This window comes from Ostrea edulis, chromosome 6 (assembly GCF_947568905.1).
Source record: "Ostrea edulis chromosome 6, xbOstEdul1.1, whole genome shotgun sequence".
Classification (NCBI taxonomy): Eukaryota; Metazoa; Mollusca; class Bivalvia; order Ostreida; family Ostreidae; genus Ostrea; species Ostrea edulis.
This window is the reverse complement of record NC_079169.1, coordinates 55653632-55676244: the sequence shown is the minus strand read 5'-3', so window position 1 is coordinate 55676244 and position 22613 is coordinate 55653632. Positions and strand designations below refer to the sequence as shown.

At 33.9% G+C, this 22613-nt stretch overlaps 2 protein-coding genes across 12 annotated transcripts in view; one reads left to right on the top strand and one right to left on the bottom strand.

Moving 5' to 3' along the window:
• The window catches only part of LOC125645590 (EF-hand calcium-binding domain-containing protein 4B-like), a 40661-nt gene extending 30690 nt beyond the window's left edge, over positions 1-9971 (bottom strand). For 5 of the 11 annotated variants that reach the window (XM_056140133.1, XM_056140135.1, XM_056140130.1 and 2 more), the window contains exons 1-2: positions 5929-6061; positions 91-344 (exon numbers count right to left, since the gene is read on the bottom strand). In XM_056140133.1, coding sequence (XP_055996108.1) covers positions 91-344; positions 5929-6041 — 367 coding nt within the window. In that variant the 5' untranslated portion in view covers positions 6042-6061. Of the gene's footprint in view, positions 1-90; positions 345-537; positions 652-3230; positions 3596-5928; positions 6071-6096; positions 6257-7131; positions 7209-8641; positions 8752-9794 lie in introns of those variants that run through there. The other 6 variants (XM_056140131.1, XM_056140132.1, XM_048871184.2 and 3 more) reach the window with 6 other exon arrangements.
• Positions 9972-12594: 2623 nt separating this feature from the next.
• LOC125648258 (uncharacterized) lies at positions 12595-21742 on the top strand. Its single transcript, XM_048875234.2, has 4 exons — positions 12595-13078; positions 14594-14738; positions 14827-15047; positions 19807-21742. The coding sequence occupies exons 1-4, from the start codon at positions 12709-12711 to the stop codon at positions 20127-20129; spliced, it is 1059 nt and encodes a 352-aa protein (XP_048731191.2). The 5' UTR covers positions 12595-12708; the 3' UTR covers positions 20130-21742.
• The last annotated feature ends 871 nt before the right edge of the window (positions 21743-22613 follow it).

Sequence of the window (22613 nt, the reverse complement as noted above, 5' to 3'; positions counted from 1 at the left end):
TGGTTTCAAATTTCTAGCATTTCAAAGGGGTGTTATCTACCCATCTTCATCCACACACACACTATCACACTGTCAGATGTAACAGCTTACCAAAGCCTGATGTAAACTCCTCTAGCGTCAGATAGCCATTTTGATCATCATCCAGGGAATCGAACACAGCCTCTAGGTGTTCTGGATCGAGACCGAGCTTCGTCTGCAGCCGCTGCATGTCTCGCTTCGTAATGAAGCCTTTCTCTTCAGTGTCACATACTGCAAACAGTTCATGAGATTTCTGCTTGGCCAGGAGCTGAATGTCCTGGGTTGAAGGGTCATCTCCAGCAATCTGATGCATGATATCAAGACTTCTACAAAACAAAGGCATACATGATTTTCTTAGAACGATAGTTGTACAACAATCTTAATGGATTAACAAATGCGAGACATTTCCAAAGGACATGTACAATTGAACTTCGGTATCTGGAACACCGATATCTCGAATACCATGGATATGTTGAAGTGATTCGGAAATTCCAATCACTTATTCTTTAAGTATATTACCCTCAATATCTCGAATCCTCAGATATCTCCAAGTTTTTCTCTCGGTCCCATCAAATTCGAGATAACAAGGTTTGACTGAATTTTTCCTCTAAAGGGACTAGTCCACACGTTTTTCTAAAAAAAAATTCAAGTTTTTTATGTTAAACATTCCTAGAGAAAATAGATTTTGTTTTCATTGTCAAACTATTGTTGAAGATGAAAAACATTTTTTACTTGATTGTCCTGTGTATGAACATATTAGAAAAATGCATTCAAAACTACTAGATATTAATACCTTATTTTGTTTACTAAATCCACATAACCTTGTATCTACAAAACAAACCTGTCTATACATCAGAGACTGTTTTAATGTTAGAAATAAGTTTTCAACAGTTTGATATTTTGTAATGTATCAATATATATGTGTATCTATGTATGGCTAACAACACATTCTTATATAATGTGCTTTAGTGCCAATAAAGAATTGAATTGAATTGAATTAAACATTAAAAATGTAACTTATTTAACGTTGATCTACAGCCAAAATTTGGACCTTCTGAATGCAAGAATAAAAGCAAAATTTAGGCTTAACTTTGTGTTATGAGTCTTTTTATGTTTACAAACAAACCAGTGAAATTAAAGCATCTAAATTTTGCACAGTCAGTAATTAATATAAAATAATATATTAATATAAAATGATATATAATGAACTTGGATCGATATCCATTTCTTTTGAAAACTTTGTAAACAATAACATACCAAAATCTTTGTTTACAAAATAAATAATATACTCTTTAAAATGAGTTTCAGTGATAATGTATAACCTGAATTTTTTGCGAGACCTTTTAAACACATTAGACAGTAGAAATTTGATCATTAAAAGTGAAAAACAAAATTTGGGGGGATATCGTGAATCAGTCCCTTTAAGTTGATTGCCCTGAAACATGCATACACGTTCCAGAATACAGAGTTTTATAACTAGATCAGTCCTATTGGGAACAATACCCTCCACAAGGCTCATTCACTCTACAGCATATTCAAAATACCGCAGATCTAAACACAACATTCATAAGAGCTCCTACAACCCCTGTATTACATACTTATCAACCAGACTACTTTTCTTTGACCCTGGCCTTTTGAATCTTTGGGCCACGTATGAGTGTGCAATGTGTCACAATATGTTACAAAGACATGACTTGGAAGAGACAATAAAGGACTATGTATGATAAGACGCTACATGGGACTCTTCAAAACTGAAAATTTGAAAGCTTTACCGAAAGACTAAACCTTCCCTTATTTCATAAGACATCATGTCTAATGTGTATGGAAATCTGTTCTACATATTTCGATGGCGGTATGCGGGGGTGGTGATAACACGAGTGGCGCTATACCGAGGTAACACTGTATATAACATCAAAGCTAGAAATGCAAATTCTAATATTTTTTTTAATTTTTTATCAATTCAGTTAAAATGCTACTTTTTGTGAATGCTTTTCTTTTGCTATCAATGATTTCTAGAAGGAAAACTGTAATTCTTGGAAGGAAAATTGTATAATAATTTTTTTTAAAAAAAAAATAGTAATTTCATGTTAAAATATTGAAAATGAGAGCAGAATATCATCTTCATGATGCTATAATTTAGGTTCTATGTCATTTTGATGAAACTGAGAATAACAACAGAAATGCATCAAGATTCGATTTAACTTTAAACCAAAAGCACACATGTTGATTTTGGTTAGTAAATAAAGTCCTCATCATATATATATATATATATATATATATATATATATATATATATATATATATATATATATATTAGTCCTTTGCAATCCTTTAAATACATAATTCAAAACTTTTCTCTAAGTGGCCTTGACCCTGCCCAATTGATCTTGGTTAAGGGTCATGACACACCCTCACTTCAAAATCAACTGTTAAGTACATCTTCCCATGTATGTTCATGCATGTTACCTTCTTATCAAGTGATGGCCCAGAAACAATTACACAGACATCCAGACAGACAATGTGATTCCTATATATCTCCCCAAACTTCTTCTGCAGGGGGATAACAATAACTTGCTTGAGTTAGACTTGGATTGCTAAATACTGACAATGACATTGCATTCTGGATGATCTACATGTATCAATTTCTCAAAACATCATTTCTTATTTAGCATTTCTTCAGAGTTTTAACTTGTTTTTATGATTTTAACACAAGAATTCCCTCATCTCCTTTAATGTGAAGAAGAAATACTTGGCTAGCAATATTGGCCGTGTGGGTTTAGAGTACTAAAAGATGAGTAAAAGTGAAATCAACACGGAAGTCAAATGACATATACATGTAATTCTGTGTACTTTGGAAACATGATAACTCCTTTAAGGGTGACTTATCTACACAGTACTACAGACTACAATCTTAACACATGTATAGATTATATCATAGCAAGCCAATTATCTCCACAATTAACCAAGTAAATTGATTCTTAAAGCAACATGATTTATCTTATTTTCTGAAAGATCAAAAAACATCCATTTTAAAACAAATGAATAATGCAACAACATTACCCCTCTAAAGACATTCAATACTATATAAAAATGTGTATTTAACTAATTAATATAATTATATCCCATAATTTCACATCAAAGCAAACTTTTATCTCTACATACATCATGTTTTGATCTTTACAGGTCTTGTTTTGTTTTTACTTAGAACTTACAATATAAATCAAGAAAATTTTCCATCAAAGCCGAAAAGAAAATCGACACAATTTTATCCTTGAGAACAATATGGTGCACTCCTATTGTGGATGAGATTCAAGTTAACACTGAATAGGGTTATCAGAACTGGAGTGCCCTTTTCTTGCTATGTAATCAGTAGGTTTGAACCATTGGAAATCTCTATAGCATATGTTAAATTTATTGATTTTCCAGGGATCGCTTTACAACAACTGTGAATTTTACTTCCTCAAAAAATACTGAAAATATGATTTCAAACTGATAACAAACTCGTTCATATATATCTTGCTGTCAACCGCAAGTCAGCAACTGCACTTAAACAATGCGCCATGTCAATTTTAAAGTTAAAGTAAAAAAAATCTAAATAGTTAGCACCTTTAACAGAGAACTATCCCTGGGTTAAAATATATTAACATACTTCTTACTGTCATCCTAAAGAAAGTGTCCATCATACTTTTAACATAAACAGCGATATTTCTCCAACATAAAAATATAAATATGTATTACTACTACAGAGGATTTTTAAAGATTTTTCCCTATATATTCCCATTTTGTGGCCCCATCCTACCCCCTGGGGTCATGATTTGAACAAACTTTTAATCTACACTACCTGGGAATGCTTGCATATTAATATTACTAACCATGGCCCTGTCGTTATTGAGAAGATTTGTTCTATACATTCCCATGTAAAAATTTGATCCCCCATTTGTGGCCCTACCCCAGGGACCACAATTTAAACAAATTTGAATCTGCACTACCTGCTTGCATATCAATGAGTAATAATGGCCCTGTTGTTCTTGAGAAGATTTTTAAAGATTAGTGATTCCCTAATGTGGCCCCATCCTAACCCTAGGTGTCATGATTTGAACAAACTTTCATTAGCATTATTGGGGATGTTGGCATATCATGGCCCTGCTGTAATATTTTTGAAGATTTTTCCTACATGTATGTTATATGTATATTCCCATGTAAAACTTTCCTACGCTACTGTGGCCTCACCTTACCCCAGAGACCACATTTTGAACAAACTTGAATCTGCACTACCTGTGAGTATACATGGCCCTGTTGTTCTTTAGAAATTTTTGAAGATTTATCATATATACTTTGATCCCCCATTGTGGCCCCATCCCACCCCCAGAGGCCATGATTTGAACAAACTTGAATCTGCACTATGTCAGGAAGCTTTCATGTAAGTTTCAACTTTTCTGGCACAATACTCTCCTCCAAATACACACTGACACAATCCCCTCCCCAATCTACACACTGACACAATCCCCTCTCCCAAATACACATTGACACAATCTCCTCCACAAAATACACACTGAAACAATCCCCCTCCCCCCAATACACACTGACATAATCCCCTCCTCCAAATACACATTGACACAAACCCCTCCCCCAAATACACACTGAAACAATCCCCCTCCCCCAACTACACACAGAAACAATCCCCCTCCCTCCAATACACACTGACATAATCCCCTCCTCCAAATACACATTGACACAATCCCCTCCCCCAAATACACACTGAAACAATCCCCCTCCCCCAACTACACACAGAAACAATCCCCTCCTTCAAATGGGAGGGGATTGTGTAAATGTGTATTTGGGGCAGGGGATTGTGTCAATATGTATTTGGGGGAGGGAGTTGTGTCAGTGTGTTTGGGGAAGGGGATTGTGTCAGTGTGTAATTGGGGGAGGAGGTTGTATCAATGTGTTTGGGGGAGGGGATTGTGTTAGTGTATTTGGGGGGGGGGGGGTGTGTCTGTCTGTATTTAGGAAATGGGTTGGTGTGTGGATATTTGTGGGTGGGGTGTTCTGTCATTTTTTATTCAGGTGAGAGGGTAGAGTCTGTGCATTTGGGTGAAGTGGGTCATGTCCATGTGTATATGGATTGTGTCAATCTAAATTGGTAGGGGGGGGGGGGGTCAGTGTGTATTTGAGGGAAGGGATTCTGCCAGTGTGTGTATTGGAAAGGGGGTTGTGTCATGTGTATTTGGGGGAGGCAGAGGGGGTAAAGATAAAAAGGATAAGCATTCTGAGAGTATTGCAAAAGCAACAAATGTCCCCTACCAGTACTCCTATGGGGGCCTTGATTTTACAAATTTGAATCTTCACAATGTTAGAAAGTTGCCATGTAAATTTGAACTTGTTCAGCCCAGTGGTTCTTGAGAAGATTTTTAAATGACCCCACCTTATTTTTGTGATTATCTCCCCTTTGAAAAAGGCATGGCCCTTCATTTGAACAAAATTGAACCCCCTTCACCCAAGGATGATTTGTGCCAAGTGTAATTTCACTATTTCTCTATCATCTCCCCTTAGGAAAGGGTGTTGCCCCTCATTTTAACAAACTTGAATCCCCTTCACCCAAGGATGATTTGTGCCTAGTTTGGTTGAAATTGGCCATGTGGCTCTGAAGAAGATGAAAATATGAAAAGTTTTTGATAACAACGACAATGACATACAATGAAAAGTTTTGATCAGAATAGCTCACTTGAGTCTTTGGCTCAGATGAGCTAAAAAGTACATTAAAAATATTCCATTAGGAAAGTAATTTCAGTCCTGGCACTCTCCTATATTTTTCAGTTTTAATATCAGATATCTAGCTTTTAATTATTATGTTAATTTTTTAAGTATAAGACAATTCTTCATTAGCTTGTAATGAAAACAAACACTTACTTGGAACTCTTCACTTTTAGTGTATAAAGATTCCACAAAAGATTATTCACCGTGTCTGAGATTTTTTTGACAGTGACTGACACAAGGTAAATGTTAGTTATCAACTTTATCATGTTAACTCACGAGATTTCAGTGAATGTTTGATCAGCGACTTACAAGTAGTCTTACCCTCAGATATGGAAATGCACCCTCCTCGTCAACTATTCAACAACCTGTAAATGCAGGTGCATATTCAACATTTGATTCAGTTAAGCATGAATTTCCTCATGCATTAATCTGTTGCAATACAAATATAGCATTTCAATTCAAAACACACAGGCATCTTATTTCAAAAGGAAATTTAAATCAGAGAGATTTGTCACATGCTTGCATCCTTCAGGAACTGGGAAGGAAAGAAAAACAGTCACCTATTAGGAACAGGATAGATGAATATCACAACCACAAATTTATACACACTCCATTACATGTGCTAGAATCGAATGTTACACACCATCAATTACATTTTATCATCGTGGTCTTCACCTTTGTACAATCACTCTTTTTATACTTACCTGTAATTTACCTGTTTCAACAGTGTCACGTGACTTCAAAAGTATGCAATGTACAGAGTGAGAGATTATGTAATGTTGCAATGACATAGGGTCTACATAAAAATGTTATCTATGGTGACCCAAACTGTCCTAAGTCATAAAACCTTTCACAATACAGAGTATTATCTTTGTCGCACAGACACACATTCTCTTTTATCTATACACATAGACAGTTCTTAAAGTAAATTATAAACTTAATTACATATCTGCTGAATTTTAGAAGTACCTCATAACAATTCTAGATAGATATCTGAAACAATTAAAACCTGCAAAGCTGATCTCCTTTACATGTCTTCTAATAAAATGTACACATATTACCATATTACTTAACTTTCAACTTGAAATGGTACCCAACTAAAATATCTATGTATAAATCAAATGTAAATTTGTAATGCAATTCAAACCCAGTAAATATACCTGCAACCTGGTACATGTAGCAGAAGAACTATCTATTGTCTTTTGTGTTTCATCATCATAACAAACATGTATTAGCAAACCAGATTCAGTACACATCATAACCAATGACAATGTCCAGTGCTGAACTTACCCTGACCTTATTAAGCGAGGGTTTGACATCATACAGACTAACAAGTAACAACAAATACCACCTTACCTGAAGCTGTGATGCTCATCTGACAAAACACTAAAAACTTCAGCAGCCTCAGTCAGATCTTGTTCTGTTTTCACACTCTAAAACAGACAATATGTTGCCTTATTATCAAATTTTTTTAAGCAACATATATATTGTCTCACTAGCTTCTAATTTATTATTGATTATTTCTCCTCGGAGGTAACAGCTGTTCCCCGTTTCAAAAACCCTTAAAGGTAAATCAATCAAAACTTCAGCAATTGTGTGTTAAAATCTGATTTGCCAAAAATGATTGCTTTTAATAAAATCCCCTTTTTATTGCTGTGTTAGCCTTCACTCTCTGGTTTTTATTGTATTTCTGCTGATGCATAAATCTCAAATTGTGAATATAAATTCAGTACACTGGCATAAACTTTTGCTTGTCTTAATCAATAACACATGAACATAATTGCATACCAGTAAGTCTGAAGAAAATGCACCAATAGAGGGTACTACATATATATCACAACGCATCAATAGAGGGTACTACATATATATCACAATGCATCAATATAGGGCACTACATATATATCACAATGCATCAATAGAGGGCACTACATATATATCACAACGCATCAATATAGGGCACTACATATATATCACAACGCATCAATATAGGGCACTACATATATATCACAATGCATCAATAGAGGGCACTACATATATATCACAACGCATCAATATAGGGCACTACATATATATCACAATGCATCAATAGAGGGTACTACATATATATCACAACGCATCAATAGAGGGTACTACATATATATCACAACGCATCAATAGAGGGTACTACATATATATCACAATGCATCAATATAGGGCACTACATATATATCACAATGCATCAATATAGGGTACTACATATATATCACAACGCATCAATATAGGGTACTACATATATATCACAACGCATCAATATAGGGCACTACATATATATCACAATGCATCAATAGAGGGTACATGTAGTACATATATACATGTATCACTAAGTCTGAAGAAATCGCACTAATATAGGGTACTACATAATGTTTCATGGATCAGTATCTAACTCACATCATCGTTATGATTTGCATTGTTTTTGCAAAAATATCATTAAGAAAACAAATGACAAATCTTGATCTGCATTGATATTTACACACTTGTACATATTTAGATATTCTCAAAAGCACATTAATACAAATCTAATACATACTTTTGCAATATTAGTCTGACCGTCAATAAGCACTAATACCACCACACAAACAGACCAAATTCAGATGTTTATTTGTATTCAGGTACACTATTATTACCTGCTGTCAATATGATTTCCGATTACCTTTCATATATTCTATACAACAGACGTTGTAAAGGTTACCTTATACCAAGCTGAGAAACTATTAATGTCACCAACCTCACTACAATGCCAAGGTGGACCTTATTATTGCCCTTACATCAATACACAACATATGCATGCATGCCTTCAAAAACTCGGGCCATCAAGTAAGTGACTCACTTAGGTCTCTGACGTGCAGACTCACCAGTCTCCTGCATTCAATGCAGCAGCTGGGTTTTCTGTTATTGCCCGCTCATACAGGTTACATACCAGGTGCCATTTCTTCAGACCTGAAATAAACAATATGTCAATTCAAATGCTTTCAATTGATCGAAATACTCACGGAAGGTAAATCCATGCCACATGTACTGAATATCTTAATGAACCTGGATCTAACTGACCAGACCATTATTGAATCTGAGGAGTCATCTTTTTTTTCACCTTTGCTTACCAAAATATTCAAACAATAATTTGAAAATGAATTAGAACTAGCAAACGTGTGCACAATATACCTCTATTTGATTATGAATTAAAGTCTGCCTATCCTGCTGATCAGTAAAGAGACTAATCAGGCAAATATATATCTGCCAGTACATATATATCCTACTTACAAATTTATACATTTCAATCAAGCATGGATAATAGAGTATTCATGTGTATTTTTAGAGCTCTTTCTGTTTGTCTTTCTTCTTTTAAAAGCTTATAGCTTTTTCACAAACTTACACTTGAGTAGGTTCTGGTCAAATTTCACCTCTGGTAAGTAATTTAAAATGATAATGTACACTACACCTGAGTGAATGTTTAAATGCAAGACGTATCGTTGGCAAAATATTCGATCTGAACAAAACTAAATCACACCAAAAGATCTAAATGGAGCCAATATATTTTATCATACATTCAGGGCAAATTTACAGACGACTAGTACAAAAAATAGTTCAATATTTCCTTATAATTTGATTAATATTAATTCTTATATTTATAATTTCATGATTAATAAAAAAAAAAAAAAACGAGTAAATAATAAATTGTAATAGATTATAAATCACAGGGTTTTGACACAATATGAGGAAATTGGTTTATATAGTATAATATAATATATATATGTGCACCAATTTCCTCATATTGTGTCAACACCCTATGATTAAGGTGCATTCTTGTTTTGTAGTTGTTACTTGGTTAAACAAGCATTTTCTGGCAAATGAAAATACTGTATCAACTGATTTACGTATATGCAGAAATAACATTTTCGAATTACGAGAAAGGTATAGATCTACATAGCTTGTCAAAGTTTGACAGGTTTTAATCAAACTGAACTATGCACTTGTAACCTTACTTGTTTTCGCGTCGATTACATTAACTAATAAATTTGTTACTGCCTCTTATGGAGATGATCTATAATTAGGCACTTTATCGCTACGTTTGAGTACGTAATTATTAGCATTTCAGTCTTTCCTGTTAGTGTTAGTCTCATCATGTCAACGTTGTTTACGATTTCATGGCGCCAATATTTAAAATACTTAACTCGTACATATTTCTATTCGTATTTTACCTAAAACACTTTTTTTTTAAAACTTTGTTGGGACTCAATTTTTAAAGTTACATTTTAAAAAGGAAAATAGACTTAAAGGTTTACATACATGTACTACTACGTTCATCATTAAATATTGATCTGAAAGAAATTGTACAATCAAACATGATTTAAATTCGGTCTTTCCTATCCCCCTCGTTCCACGGAAACTATCAGACATGAAACCGAAGATTATTTCATTCTTGAAACAGACTCCCCCTTTTTATGGTATTTAGTAAAAGGTAATGAAAATATAAAAACCACTGCCGGAATTTAATCCATGCACTGAAAAAGCACACACCCTCTCCCACGATCTAGAATTTTGAGCGGAGTTGGGGATTGAATTAAGCTTTTTTATTTCCCCGGGCTTTTCTGAAGAGGGTTGGGTTTTTATTCCTCACCAAAATTTCGACCAATAATAATATCAGGTACATAATTATCATTGAAATTGAACTAAACGTAACTAAAGCCCGTTTTGTTATCATTATAGTTGCTTTTCTTGAAGATTTTTCTCTTTTTCTTCATCTTCTTTCTTTAATTAAGATTACGGATTAGCTATAGGTTTCCCTTTAAGGCTAACTGACTTTTCAGATTTCCACACATTCTGCCTCCACCATCACCACCCTTTATTGTACGTAGTAGCACTGACAGGTAAGAATATATGTTTGAACTGATGAATTGAACCCATGCGATGAAGGACGAACATCTCCACTCACCCCACCCCCGGATAATATTCATGTTTGAGGGGAAAATATTGTAGGTTTATCATGTTGTGTTATTCTTTGCCTCCCCCTCCTCTCTCTCTCTCTCTCTCTCTCTCTCTCTCTCTCTCTCTCTCTCTCTCTCTCTCTCTCTCCCCTATTTTAGGAGCTTGGACAAATTGGGATTGTTTATTTATTGCTAATTGTCAATCATTTTAAACAATTGTGAAGTCATAGTACCCTCCCACAGAAATCAAATTTCAAAATCCCCCCCCCCCCTTATGGGTGTCCGAGTGTCCGAGTAGCGTAGTAGTTAACACACTCACTTCTCACCGCTGCCACACGAGTTCGATCCCAGTGGTCGGCAGTGGTTATATGTGAGAGGGTATGGTGGCTGCTCGTTCGGACACTTTGGTTACCTCGGAGTATTCCAGTTTTCTCCCACAAAATGACCCTCTCGCGCCAACATCCGTGCAAGTCGGTAAATAGCTAGTATAATTATAGCAAATGTTCATAGTTATTTGCCTGTCTGACTTTGAAACAAAAGATTATTTATTAATTTATCATTATACATGTAGTAAACTATTTTTAATGCTGTTAACTATAGTCTATTTGGTAAATCTATTTACCAGACTAAAATCTTTGGTACTTTGATTTACTACATTAAAAACCTCCTCCTCCTCCTCCTTCCCCCCTCCTCCTCCTCCTTTTTCTTCCTTGTGAAGTGCCTGGCCCACTATGAGGCAGTGTCACACTGTATTTTGGTACTTTTATTTTACTAGAGTAAAAACTTTCGTTAGTAATTTGATTTTCCATAGTAAAAGCTTTGGTACTTTGATTTGCTTCAGTGAAAACTTTGGTACGTTAATACACTGTAATAAACACTTTGATTTAAACACACACATGCAATTACATGTACTTATTGTGATAAAACTGTGTTAGCTTTCAATTTTATTAACATTGGAAGGAGTTCATTTGGCGTGTAAACGTTGCAATAATTACACAAATCTGGATTTATATGCAAAAATGTTGATTCGATAAATTCTGATTTAGATTCGATAATCTTGTTCAATTTATCGGATATAAATAACAAGATTATCGAATATAAATCAAAAATTATCGCACATAAACTTTTCGCGTATAAATATCAAGATTATGAAATATAAATCAAACTGTTGCACATAAACATCTTGAGATTATCGAATAAAAATCAAGTTTTATGGAATATGAATAACAAGATTATCGATTATAAATCATTAATTTATCGAATAGAAATATATCAAGATTATTGAATATGGAACCAGATTTATCGGATACGAATAACAAGATTTTTAAGAAATAAATGAACATTTATCGAATATAAATTGCAAGATTATCGAATAGAAATTGCAAGATTATCGAATAGAAATCAAGATTTTCGCATACAAATAACAAGATTATCGAATATGAATCAGGTTTTGCATGATATTGTTTTACACGTCATACAGGAGGGTTTCACAATGGCATACTTTTCTTGAGTATCCTGAGTATGGACTTATGCACAATATCTCTAATTACTCGAACACTTTTAGTAAAATTGAAACAGTAATCAGTTTACAAAACATGCCGTATTACGTGATATATATACCGGAAAACAGACAATGGAAGAAAGGAAGTAATTAATTACGACTTGTAATACAAGTAAAAACGTATCGAGGGAAGACATTAGATTTTGAAAATTCAGTTTCATTTAGCAATCATCACAAAGCAAATTTATTGACAAGGAGATCACGCTCTACATAAAGAACGGACTAATTATGAGTGTCAATAAAACTTGCGGGAAAATCATTATGCAAATTACATGTTTGAGAACTCAACCGAATAAACGTATGATCAAGGGTAAAGAACGTTACTGTCGCTGTACATATCAATACCACTTCTCTTGATGGAACTTATGAAGAAGAAACCTATTAAATACTAGTTAGTTTGATTGTGTTCAAATGGATTTCCTGAAGTTACTTTTTCTTCTCAAAGTAACACAAACGTCACATGTATCATCGACAACTACCGATAGATCGACAGAATCAGCGTCACATGTACCACCGACAACTACCGATAGATCGACAGAATCAGCGTTACATGTACCACCGACAACTACCGATAGATCGACAGAATCAACGTCACATGTACCATCGATAACAACCGATAGATCGACAGAATCAACGTCACATGTACCACCGACAACTACCGATAGATCGACAGAATCAACGTCACATGTACCACCGACAACTACCGATAGATCGACAGAATCAGCGTTACAGGTACCACAGACAACTACCGATAGATCGACAGAATCAAAGTCCGAATTTGGTATGTAATCATCATAAGATGTAAAATCAGAATTTGGTATGTAATTATCATAAGATGTAAAATCAGAGTATGTAATTATCATAATATGTAAAATCAGAATTTGATATGTAATTATCATAAGGTATAAAATCAGAATTTGGTATGTAATTATCATAAGATGTAAAATCAGAATTTGGTATGTAATTATCATAAGATACAAAATCAGAATTTGGTATGTAATTATCATAAGATATAAAATCAGAATTTGGTATATCATTATCATAAGATGTAAAATCAGAATTTCGTATGCAATCATCATAAGATATAAAATCAGAATTTGGTATGTAATTATCATAAGGTATAAAATCAGAATTTGGTATGTAATTATCATAAGATGTGAAATCAGAATTTGGTATGTAATTATCATAAGTATGGCACGCCAAATTCACAAAAATGAGCTAAACATAGTTTCACAGTTGATAAACTAGGTTTACGGTCCGTAAACTATAGTTAACGACTTTAATCTATATTTCACATCTGTAAACCATAGTTAACAGATAATCCATGTTTCACAAGCGTAAACTATAATTAACAATGAAAACAATCATTAGCGATTGCAAAATATAGTTTATCTGATAAATACGGTTTCACGATTGTAAAATACAGTTTACAAGTCTGATAAATATAGTATCACAATTTGTGAAACTAGGATTAACAATTGTGAACTATAGTTAACGAATGTAAATTATGATTTACAAATGTGAATCTGTATTTATCAGCAAAATCTATTGTTAACGTTTATTTAAAGACAGATAAACTTGGATTAGCATTTGTAAACTATAGTTTACAACCGTTAAATATAGTTTTACGGATGAAAACTATAGTTAACGAATCGTTAACTATAGTTTACAGTTCGTAAACTATAATTTACAGTCGATAAACCTAGTTTATCAACTGTGAAACTATGTTTAGCCCATTTTTGTGAATTTGGCGTGCCATACATAAGATGTAAAATCAGAATTTGGTATGTAATTATCATAAGGTATAAAATCAGAATTTGGTATGTAATCATCATAAGATATAAAATCAGAATTTGGTATGTAATTATCATAAGATGTGAAATCAGAATTTGGTATGTAATTATCATAAGATGTAAAATCAGAATTTGGTATGTAATTATCATAAGATAAAAATCAGAGTTTGGTACGTATGATATATCTATCATACGACATTATCGTGAGGGGGGGGGGGAGCTAGAGGGTATGCCTATATCAATAAAACAAGGATTGATTGGTTTTATATTGTTTAACGTCCCACTCAAGAATTTTTCACTCATATAGAGACGTCACCATTACTGGTGAAGGGCTGCAGACAATGAAAGCAAAACTCCATATAACAATGAAAAGCAAAACTCCATGAAAATTAATCATTAACTGTTCACCTAAGTATAAAAATGAGGTGAAAAACTTCAAAGAGGAAGGGGGATGAGTATTGACTTAATCTTTGTTTTATCATTATTCCAAAACTTTCTTGTAGTTTATAACAAAGATTGGATGTATTCTTACGACGAGGCACTTAGAGTGTGCAGTAAAGAGGGGACAGAAACTGTAACCTACAAAATATTGTACTTTTATCAGTTAAACATAGACGAAAGTAACTATGTTTACACGGAAGTTGGAAGGTAATGAATATCGTAATTGTTGAGTGTAGCTTAATTAAATTCCGAAACGTTGCAACAGATGGGCAACTGCGACATTTTTATATTCCAGGAATACGTTTGAGGACGGCGTTAAGATTTGGACTGACCTTTATGTACTTAGTAATAAGACAATTGGAAGCAGAGTCACTGGGAATATCTACGAAGTGCCCTTGAACAACTCCTCCAAGAACAAGATTGGCACCTGCGTGGTGCTCATATGGAATTCTGGCAAAGCACACCTCCATCTACAGGCCAATCGTTGTGACTCTCTCAACAGAGTTATTTGTCGGGGTTAGATTTTTTTAAGATATTGTATTACTTGCGATTTGAATTCAAATTTTGAATAACTAAAGTGTAATTTTTCTCTATATATTACTATATTTGACGGAAGATTTTTTCATGCAGTACATATTTTGTGAAAAAGAATTTTAGTTTAGACTTTTTAATGATATGTGAATGTATGAGCGAAGATTTTGAAGTTTACCAGAGCATGTAAGAGTTATCGTTCGTGTGGGACGGTACATATGAACTTCCGGTAAAGAGTATCGGAAGGCCTCGGGAACCAGGCTAACATTTATGGTATCACACCGGTAATTATTTTCACTATATATTACTATAGAGGGGAAAAAATCATTAAAAATCAGTTTACAAAATTGATGCCGAATAATGCAGTCAGACACGTTCTATGTTACCTATCTCGTCTGCCGACACCAGAAAAACAACACCCTACGCGGCATTTTCGAAAAAAAATTACCCGCAAACAAGACTACCCTCAAATCCACGTGTTTTTCACATGTGTGTAAACAGCCGGAGTGCACCTCAGGAAGTAGCCTCAGCTACCAACAGCAAATAGTTCCTTTGTATTTCTTCAAATTACACAAAATGTCCTAATCAGGGGTACAAAAATTAAGAGAAAAGAAGAAGAGGAAATGAGAAAAATCGCGCAAGGAAAAAAAATATTTCTTTAAATATATGGAACTACAATTGAATAAGTTCATTTTGATTGGACAATTACCGGTGTGATACCTTGAAATCGCTTATTGATACATTACAGCCTAGCCATTATCTCCTAACACTGCCGTTGAATACATGTACATCACAGATTTCCAAACATTGCAAATCCAAATATTTCCTCGAGTAAGTTACTTAAAAGTAGCAACAAACTCAAAGTTGCAAAACATGTGCGGGACTCGGAGGTTAAATTGGTTCCGTTCTATGAGGCGCCGTTTTAATATTTTTGAAGTATTTTCTGATATCAAAAAATCATTTTTTGATATCAAAAAGTATATTTTTTGATATCAGAAAATCATTTTTTGATATCAGAAATTCGAATTCTTGATATCAAATAATAAAAGTCATTTTCTGATATCAAAAATTATATTATTTGATATCAAAAAATGATTTTCTGATATCAAAAAATCGAATTCTTGATATCAGAAAATCAAGTTATTTATGATATCAAGAAATCGAATTTTTGATATCAAAAATTGAATTTTTGATATCAAAAAAGAATATGTATTTTTTTTTTATCAAAAAATCACATTTTTGATATCAAAAATTCGATTTCTTGATATCAGAAAATGATTTTTTGATATCAAGAATTCGATTTTTTGATATCAGAAAATCAACCTTATTTTCTGATATCAAGAATTCGATTTTTTGATATCAGAAAATCATTTTTTGATATCAAGAATTATTTTTTGATATCAGGAATTGGAATTATTGATATCAATAATTCTTTTTTTGATATCAGAAAATACCTCAAAAATATTAAAACGGCACCTCATACCGTTCTAGCAGATAAACACATCAGACATTAAAGATATTCAGGTTGGCCCAGGAAATCGAATGCATTTCCTGAATCAAATCCACCCCCTATGACATCTTCACAAGTCAAGGTTTATTGATTCGTTACCTCACACTAATATTTTTCACATATCTTTTCGTCAACGGACGCCATTTTTTACTTTCTGTTCATTCCCTTACCAAACTTTCATCTGAAACAAGAAATCCCATTGGCTGATTAATTTTAGCGTATTGCGTCATCCTTCTTCTCGAGCCCAACTTTTAAATAGCAACTGATGTCAAGGGTTAGTGCGAGGTAACGAATCAATAACCCTTGACTTGTGAAGATGCCCCTATGATAACCTTCGATTTGCGGCACACGATTATTTTGCGTACAGTTGAGGTCTTAAATTAGGCCTAAATATCGGAGATCAGAAATGTACAATAATGTAATATATTTAAAAAAAAACCTGAAATAAAATAAACTGTAAAAATATAATTTTAAAAAATCATAACATATTCTCCCACTAGTAATCTTATTAAGGCAGACTTCTCCACTAGCTCCCCCCCCCCCCCCCCCCCTAAACATTGTACGCGGTATGAAAAGTGTTTAGCAAACACACCAGAGGTGCAAACACTGAAGTATCTTGTTTGTGAACACAGTAGTAATATTTAGTTAGTGGGGATGACAATACCCTGGGGTGAAAATCTGGTAACCGATTACATGTCGTCATATTTAAAAATTCTTTTGACCGATTACATGTAATTAACCAGTTAATCGTAAGACTTATAATTCTCAATTACTGTATTATTTTATTTCATTTTAGCTTCAGTTTTTTTTAAATTCACTAAATAACAGTATGACGAGTGCTTCAATAGGTAAAGACGTGAACAAAAACTGCATGAAAGAAGGAATATTTGTAGAAATTCAAAATGTTCACTTTTTGCAAAGCCACGCCAGAACGGTTCATCATATAATTATTTTTATTACAATATTTGGCTTCAAGTTTATGTTACAGAAATAATTCTATTGTCTTCGAAGTTTGTTTACAAGAATTGCTAAGGTGGCAAAAATCCGTTCGGACGTCACTAAAGTTACTCAGTACCTGCGAGTCCGTTCTACACAGCTGACATTTCATCTTTCTTGTTTAAGTATTACTATGCGTGAAACATAGAAAAGTATAACTCAGAAATTTTATTTGAAATATGATTTAGTCTGACCTCCATGATTTTAGGCGTCCCCCCTCCATTTTTATTTTCATCCTCTGATTTTGTACAATGTATAATAATATATCTTTCTCTGACCAGAAATATACATGTATGTTACTTGTCCTCATTGTCATGCATTATAATGGGACGATTCATTGGGCTGATCATAAAACCCATCTGGAAATTAGATGAAGTACATGTAAATATAACACGAGCGATACTCGGGTGAGACATCGTTAGTGCACATGTACTTCACTGAACATAACAAACTGTATGCACAACTTTTGACCAAGACTGGCATGTAGTATCTTTGTAATGAGACTAAACACTCTAAGGATTATACAGTCTTTTCTACTAATTTATTGAATCGTTGCGAGTTCAAAATGGCCTCCACAGAGCTTGGACTTCCAGGTGAAGATGCAAAGGTTAAAGGACATAGGATACTATAGTACCCAAAAAGTGTTTGTAAATGTGTTCATATTGTTAAAAACCCATATTTACCATAAAAATGTCCCTATGGAAAAGACCTTTATTTTTTGCATTATTCACAAATCTTTACTTAAAAATTCAAGGGGGGAAACATTACTGGTACCAAACAATTTAAATCCAAAGAGTTCTTTCATTGGTGCATTTCATGTATTAATGACCGATGTACATTGTTGTTTGATCTAATAATGAGAAAAATCCCACGTAAGCAAAGCATTAAGGTCATGGGAGACCCAAGACATTAGATGCATGAAATGATGCGGTATTTTGCTGTGTTTGAGGGATTTTCTTTTATTTGATGAAAGCACAGGCAATTATATTGCTTCGGTTTGAATTTACTACTAAAGAGTACTCTGTATCAAACAAAAATGTTCATCGGCACCAATAAAAAGTTTTTGAAGGATTTGGGGGTAATGTTTGTCCATTGAATTTTCAAGTAAAGATTTGTGAATAATGCAAAATAACGGTGGTTTCATAGGAACATTTTGTGATAAATATGGGTTTAAATCACTATTTAACGTTGACCAGCAGTTTCATAAAATTCTATGATAATTTTTTGAGGGGTGGGGGTAATCCCATATGTTTTTGTGTCATATCATTAAAAGGTATTCCATATCATTATTGTTTCATGTAATACATTTACATTGGGGTCGGGCATGTGTTCCAAAACCTTAAAAAAGAGCGGCACTCGAAAATGATTATTGAAGAGTGAGAATCAGGGGTGGGACAGGAACGGTGTTAAGGAAGTTATACATGTGACGTGTCTTTAGTGGATTCGAATAATAGGAGCACCCGAGGTAGGGGGGACAACTCAGAGGATGTACTGGTGACCAGTTTTAATCATGCACATAGACTTTCAGTTATCAAACGGAAGACCTCTGTTGACAATATATATCAGTGAGTACCAGATCATTTCCCGGTAATATTATTTAGAGGGGCGCTCCTCCCTCTTTTTTCGCCACAAATACTTGCATAGATAGATAGATCATAAGGTTAAAAACATTCAAACTGGCCCTGCACAGAACATACTGAAATTATAAAAAATACTGCAAATTAAATTCCAGATTTGGCACCCCAAACGACTGAGTATTTTGGCTAACACTTGACTTTCACATGTGACCTACCTAATTTTTTTTCGGAAATCTTGGATTCGCCACTGTTCATAGTATATGTAGTTACCATTTTGTCGAACTCAGGTGCCCTTTAAGGATGTACTCTACATCGTCATAATGGCTGACTTCCTTTTAAAACATGAAGGAAAATATAGATATCAGCAATATTTGTCTATTCATTTCATAAATCATCGCCTAGCTGAGTAGTTCAGTAAATTAGCATGTCGACTGCTGAAATGTAAATCGCGGGTTCGAGTCCAGCAGGGGTTTTAATTTTTTTTCAGATTGCTTTCTACTAAAACTGCATTTTTTGACTAAATGAAGTAAATTTGAAAGTTTTCAATTTCATATCATCAATGTACATGTATATCTTCCACTTTTCATCCATATCAAAATTCACTGGTGTAGCATACATCCTTAATATTCATGAACGTCTTATATTTTCATTATATTCATAGAATATTTGGACTTGGCCACAACGAGCAGCCCTAGTGTGCCATGTCCTGTCTGTGATTGCAATACTGACGGTGACAGAGTCAGGACAAGGGATGAAGTCGAAACCGTGCTGAGGGAAATCCGGAAAAATCTCACTCTCAGTAAAGCAAATCTGTCGTCAAGTATAAGGAAAAGAATAAGTGCCAGTGACCCCCGAATGTCCAGTCAGATCATCGGAGTGACCCTAGGAATCAGCGTTCTGAGTTTCACTGTCGGTGTAATAATCATAACAGATTTTATCTCACTTTTGAAGTTTGTGGTGTTGAAATTCTGTTGTAGAGACTAATTAAAAAAAAAAAACATTTAAAAGGTGATAAGTAATCACATTTCCTGATATTGCAATATGCTACCCAATGATTTTATGCATCATGAAATGTTATGGAGCGCCTTAACTGCCTTCTGGTGTTCTGTAATTATTTAGTGAGTGATGTACTTCTCTCATTATGTGATGTGCTTTTCTCATGTTAACACTAATAATTAGGTCTTGTGCATTTTAATAAGGATTATGTGATGTGCTTTTTTCATGTCCTGTGCATTTACCACTGTGATGCGTTTCTCTCATTATGTCATGTGCACTAATCATTATTATCATTACTAATCAATATGCTGGAGTTCCTTTGGGTTCTGCACTGGGGCCAATTTTATTTCGTTTGCATGTCAATGATTTTTCTGAAGATTTAGTTAATAATATACAACTTTTTGCTAATGATACCTCTTTAGATGCAATTATAAACAGTGATGTTACAAATGTTACAATGTCACTTACAAATGATGTACCCGGTAGAACATATAGATGATTTGTCTGAGAAATGGCTTGTTGAATTCAATCCAAACAAAACTGTTAATATTGATTTTTCTAGAAAAAAAAACATTTTGTATCCTTATGTTAAATTTGGTGAACACGGACCAGAAATTGTTCAAGATAAATCTCACACCCACTTAGGTCTCCAATTTCAGAGTGATGCTACGTGGACATCCCATATACTTTCAGTTAATGAAAAAGCTACAAAAAGAATAAATATTCTTCGAATGCTGAAATATAAGGTTAACAGTAAAACACTGATTAAGATACATTTGGCATTAATTAGACCCGTGCTTGAATATTCTGATGTTGTTTGGGATAATTGCTCAGAAAAAGACTAAATCATTAGAAGACATTGAAGTAGAAGCAGCCAGAATAATTACAGGTTTAAGATGTAACTCCTCACGTGCAAAGCTGTATGATGAACTAGGATGGGATCTCTTACAAACAAGGAGAAAAATTCATAAGCTGCTGGGTTTATTTTTATTCATGAATGGCTATTCGCCTCAATATTTGTATAATTTCATAGAACCATATCGTCCACCGACTCATTTTTACAATCTCCGAGTTACATGTAGTACTTTTCAGTTTAGCATTACTCATATTAGAACAACATCAAATATGGAATGCTTCATTCCGCCCGCTGTCAAACTATGGAAGAACCTGCCAGACTATATAGAGAATGTTTCTGAAATTTCTTCTTTCACGAGTCTCTTCGTATTTGTACAAAAAGGTAATGGACTGTTTCAATTTGGAGAACCTGTGTAACATGATACATTGTCAAAATAAAGAAACAATTAATGCTAGCAACCTTGATTTAGATCTGTATACTTGTAAGGACTAAAATAGGCTATATATGCCTGCTGCCCAATCCCTTTCACTATTTGTGAATAAAATTATAATAAAGCAAAAAACTAATCATTATGTATTGTGCATTTTTAAAATCATTTTATCATAATTATGTACTCATCGTTATGTCATGTGCATTTATCGTTATGTCGTGTGCATCTCATCGTGTAATGTGCTTCCGTCATTATGAAATGCGCTTTTGTCATTATGTGATGTTATGTTGTCATTAGGTTGTGTTGAAGTTGTCATTTAATAGTTGCTTGTTCATATAAAACAAAAATGGAAGAAGGTTTTTTTGGGGGGGGGGGGGGGGGCACTATCACATCTACGGGTGCGTTTTATTGAAGAAGAAATTACACCCAGCCGTTAGTAATACTTCCCAATTTAACCAAGTCTGTGACATGTAGTCTTTTGCGTCAATAAAGTTCGTAAAACAAATTTGAAAGACTGATTATTTTCTACAAAACATTTTGTGCTGGATCTAAAGACGTAACTGAGAGAGACTGCCGACTCTCTGTGGCGGAAAAACATGTTCCTAGTTTTGCAGCGCCTCGCTATAGAATGCCAAATTAGATTCAAGTTTAATCATTTCAAATATCACCAACTCCTTAGATACACTCAACAATTTAATTAAAGATCTCTCTTTTATAATATCAATAATATCATTATTGATATTATTGCATCTCACTGTGTTAAAGAGTTCCACAAAGGGAAAGAATTATTGGACAACTCGGAAATTGTGTATTGACATGCACCATCATTCATTTAGAAAGAGAGTTGTTTTTTTTTTAATCAGAGATACGTTCAATTCAACATACGATCCAGAATTGAATTAATTAATGATATCTTTCATTGAATTGTTGCTCTCTTTGAAAGAATTGATTCGCGTATTAATTCCATTTACTAAATCGTTGTAAATAATTAAAGATATTTTCAATTGAGTTAAAGAGATCATCAGATCGTTTATACCGAACTCTTAGGTTAATTTCTGTGCTTAATAATTCCACCACATTGATGTGCACATCATATTCAATTGATGGATTTGATGCGCACATTGATCAACTGAATTGTTGCGCGCAATAATTGAATTAATGATGTTTCAAATAAAATATCTTCAAT

Bases quoted from the DNA above. Each gene is read 5' to 3' on its own strand.
- LOC125648258 (XM_048875234.2), top strand. From the start codon at position 12,709: ATGGATTTCCTGAAGTTACTTTTTCTTCTCAAAGTAACACAAACGTCA. The intron at 14,739-14,826 runs GTAATGAATATC...TTTATATTCCAG, and splicing joins GTTTACACGGAAGTTGGAAG to GAATACGTTTGAGGACGGCG. The intron at 15,048-19,806 runs GTTAGATTTTTT...TTATATTCATAG, and splicing joins CAACAGAGTTATTTGTCGGG to AATATTTGGACTTGGCCACA.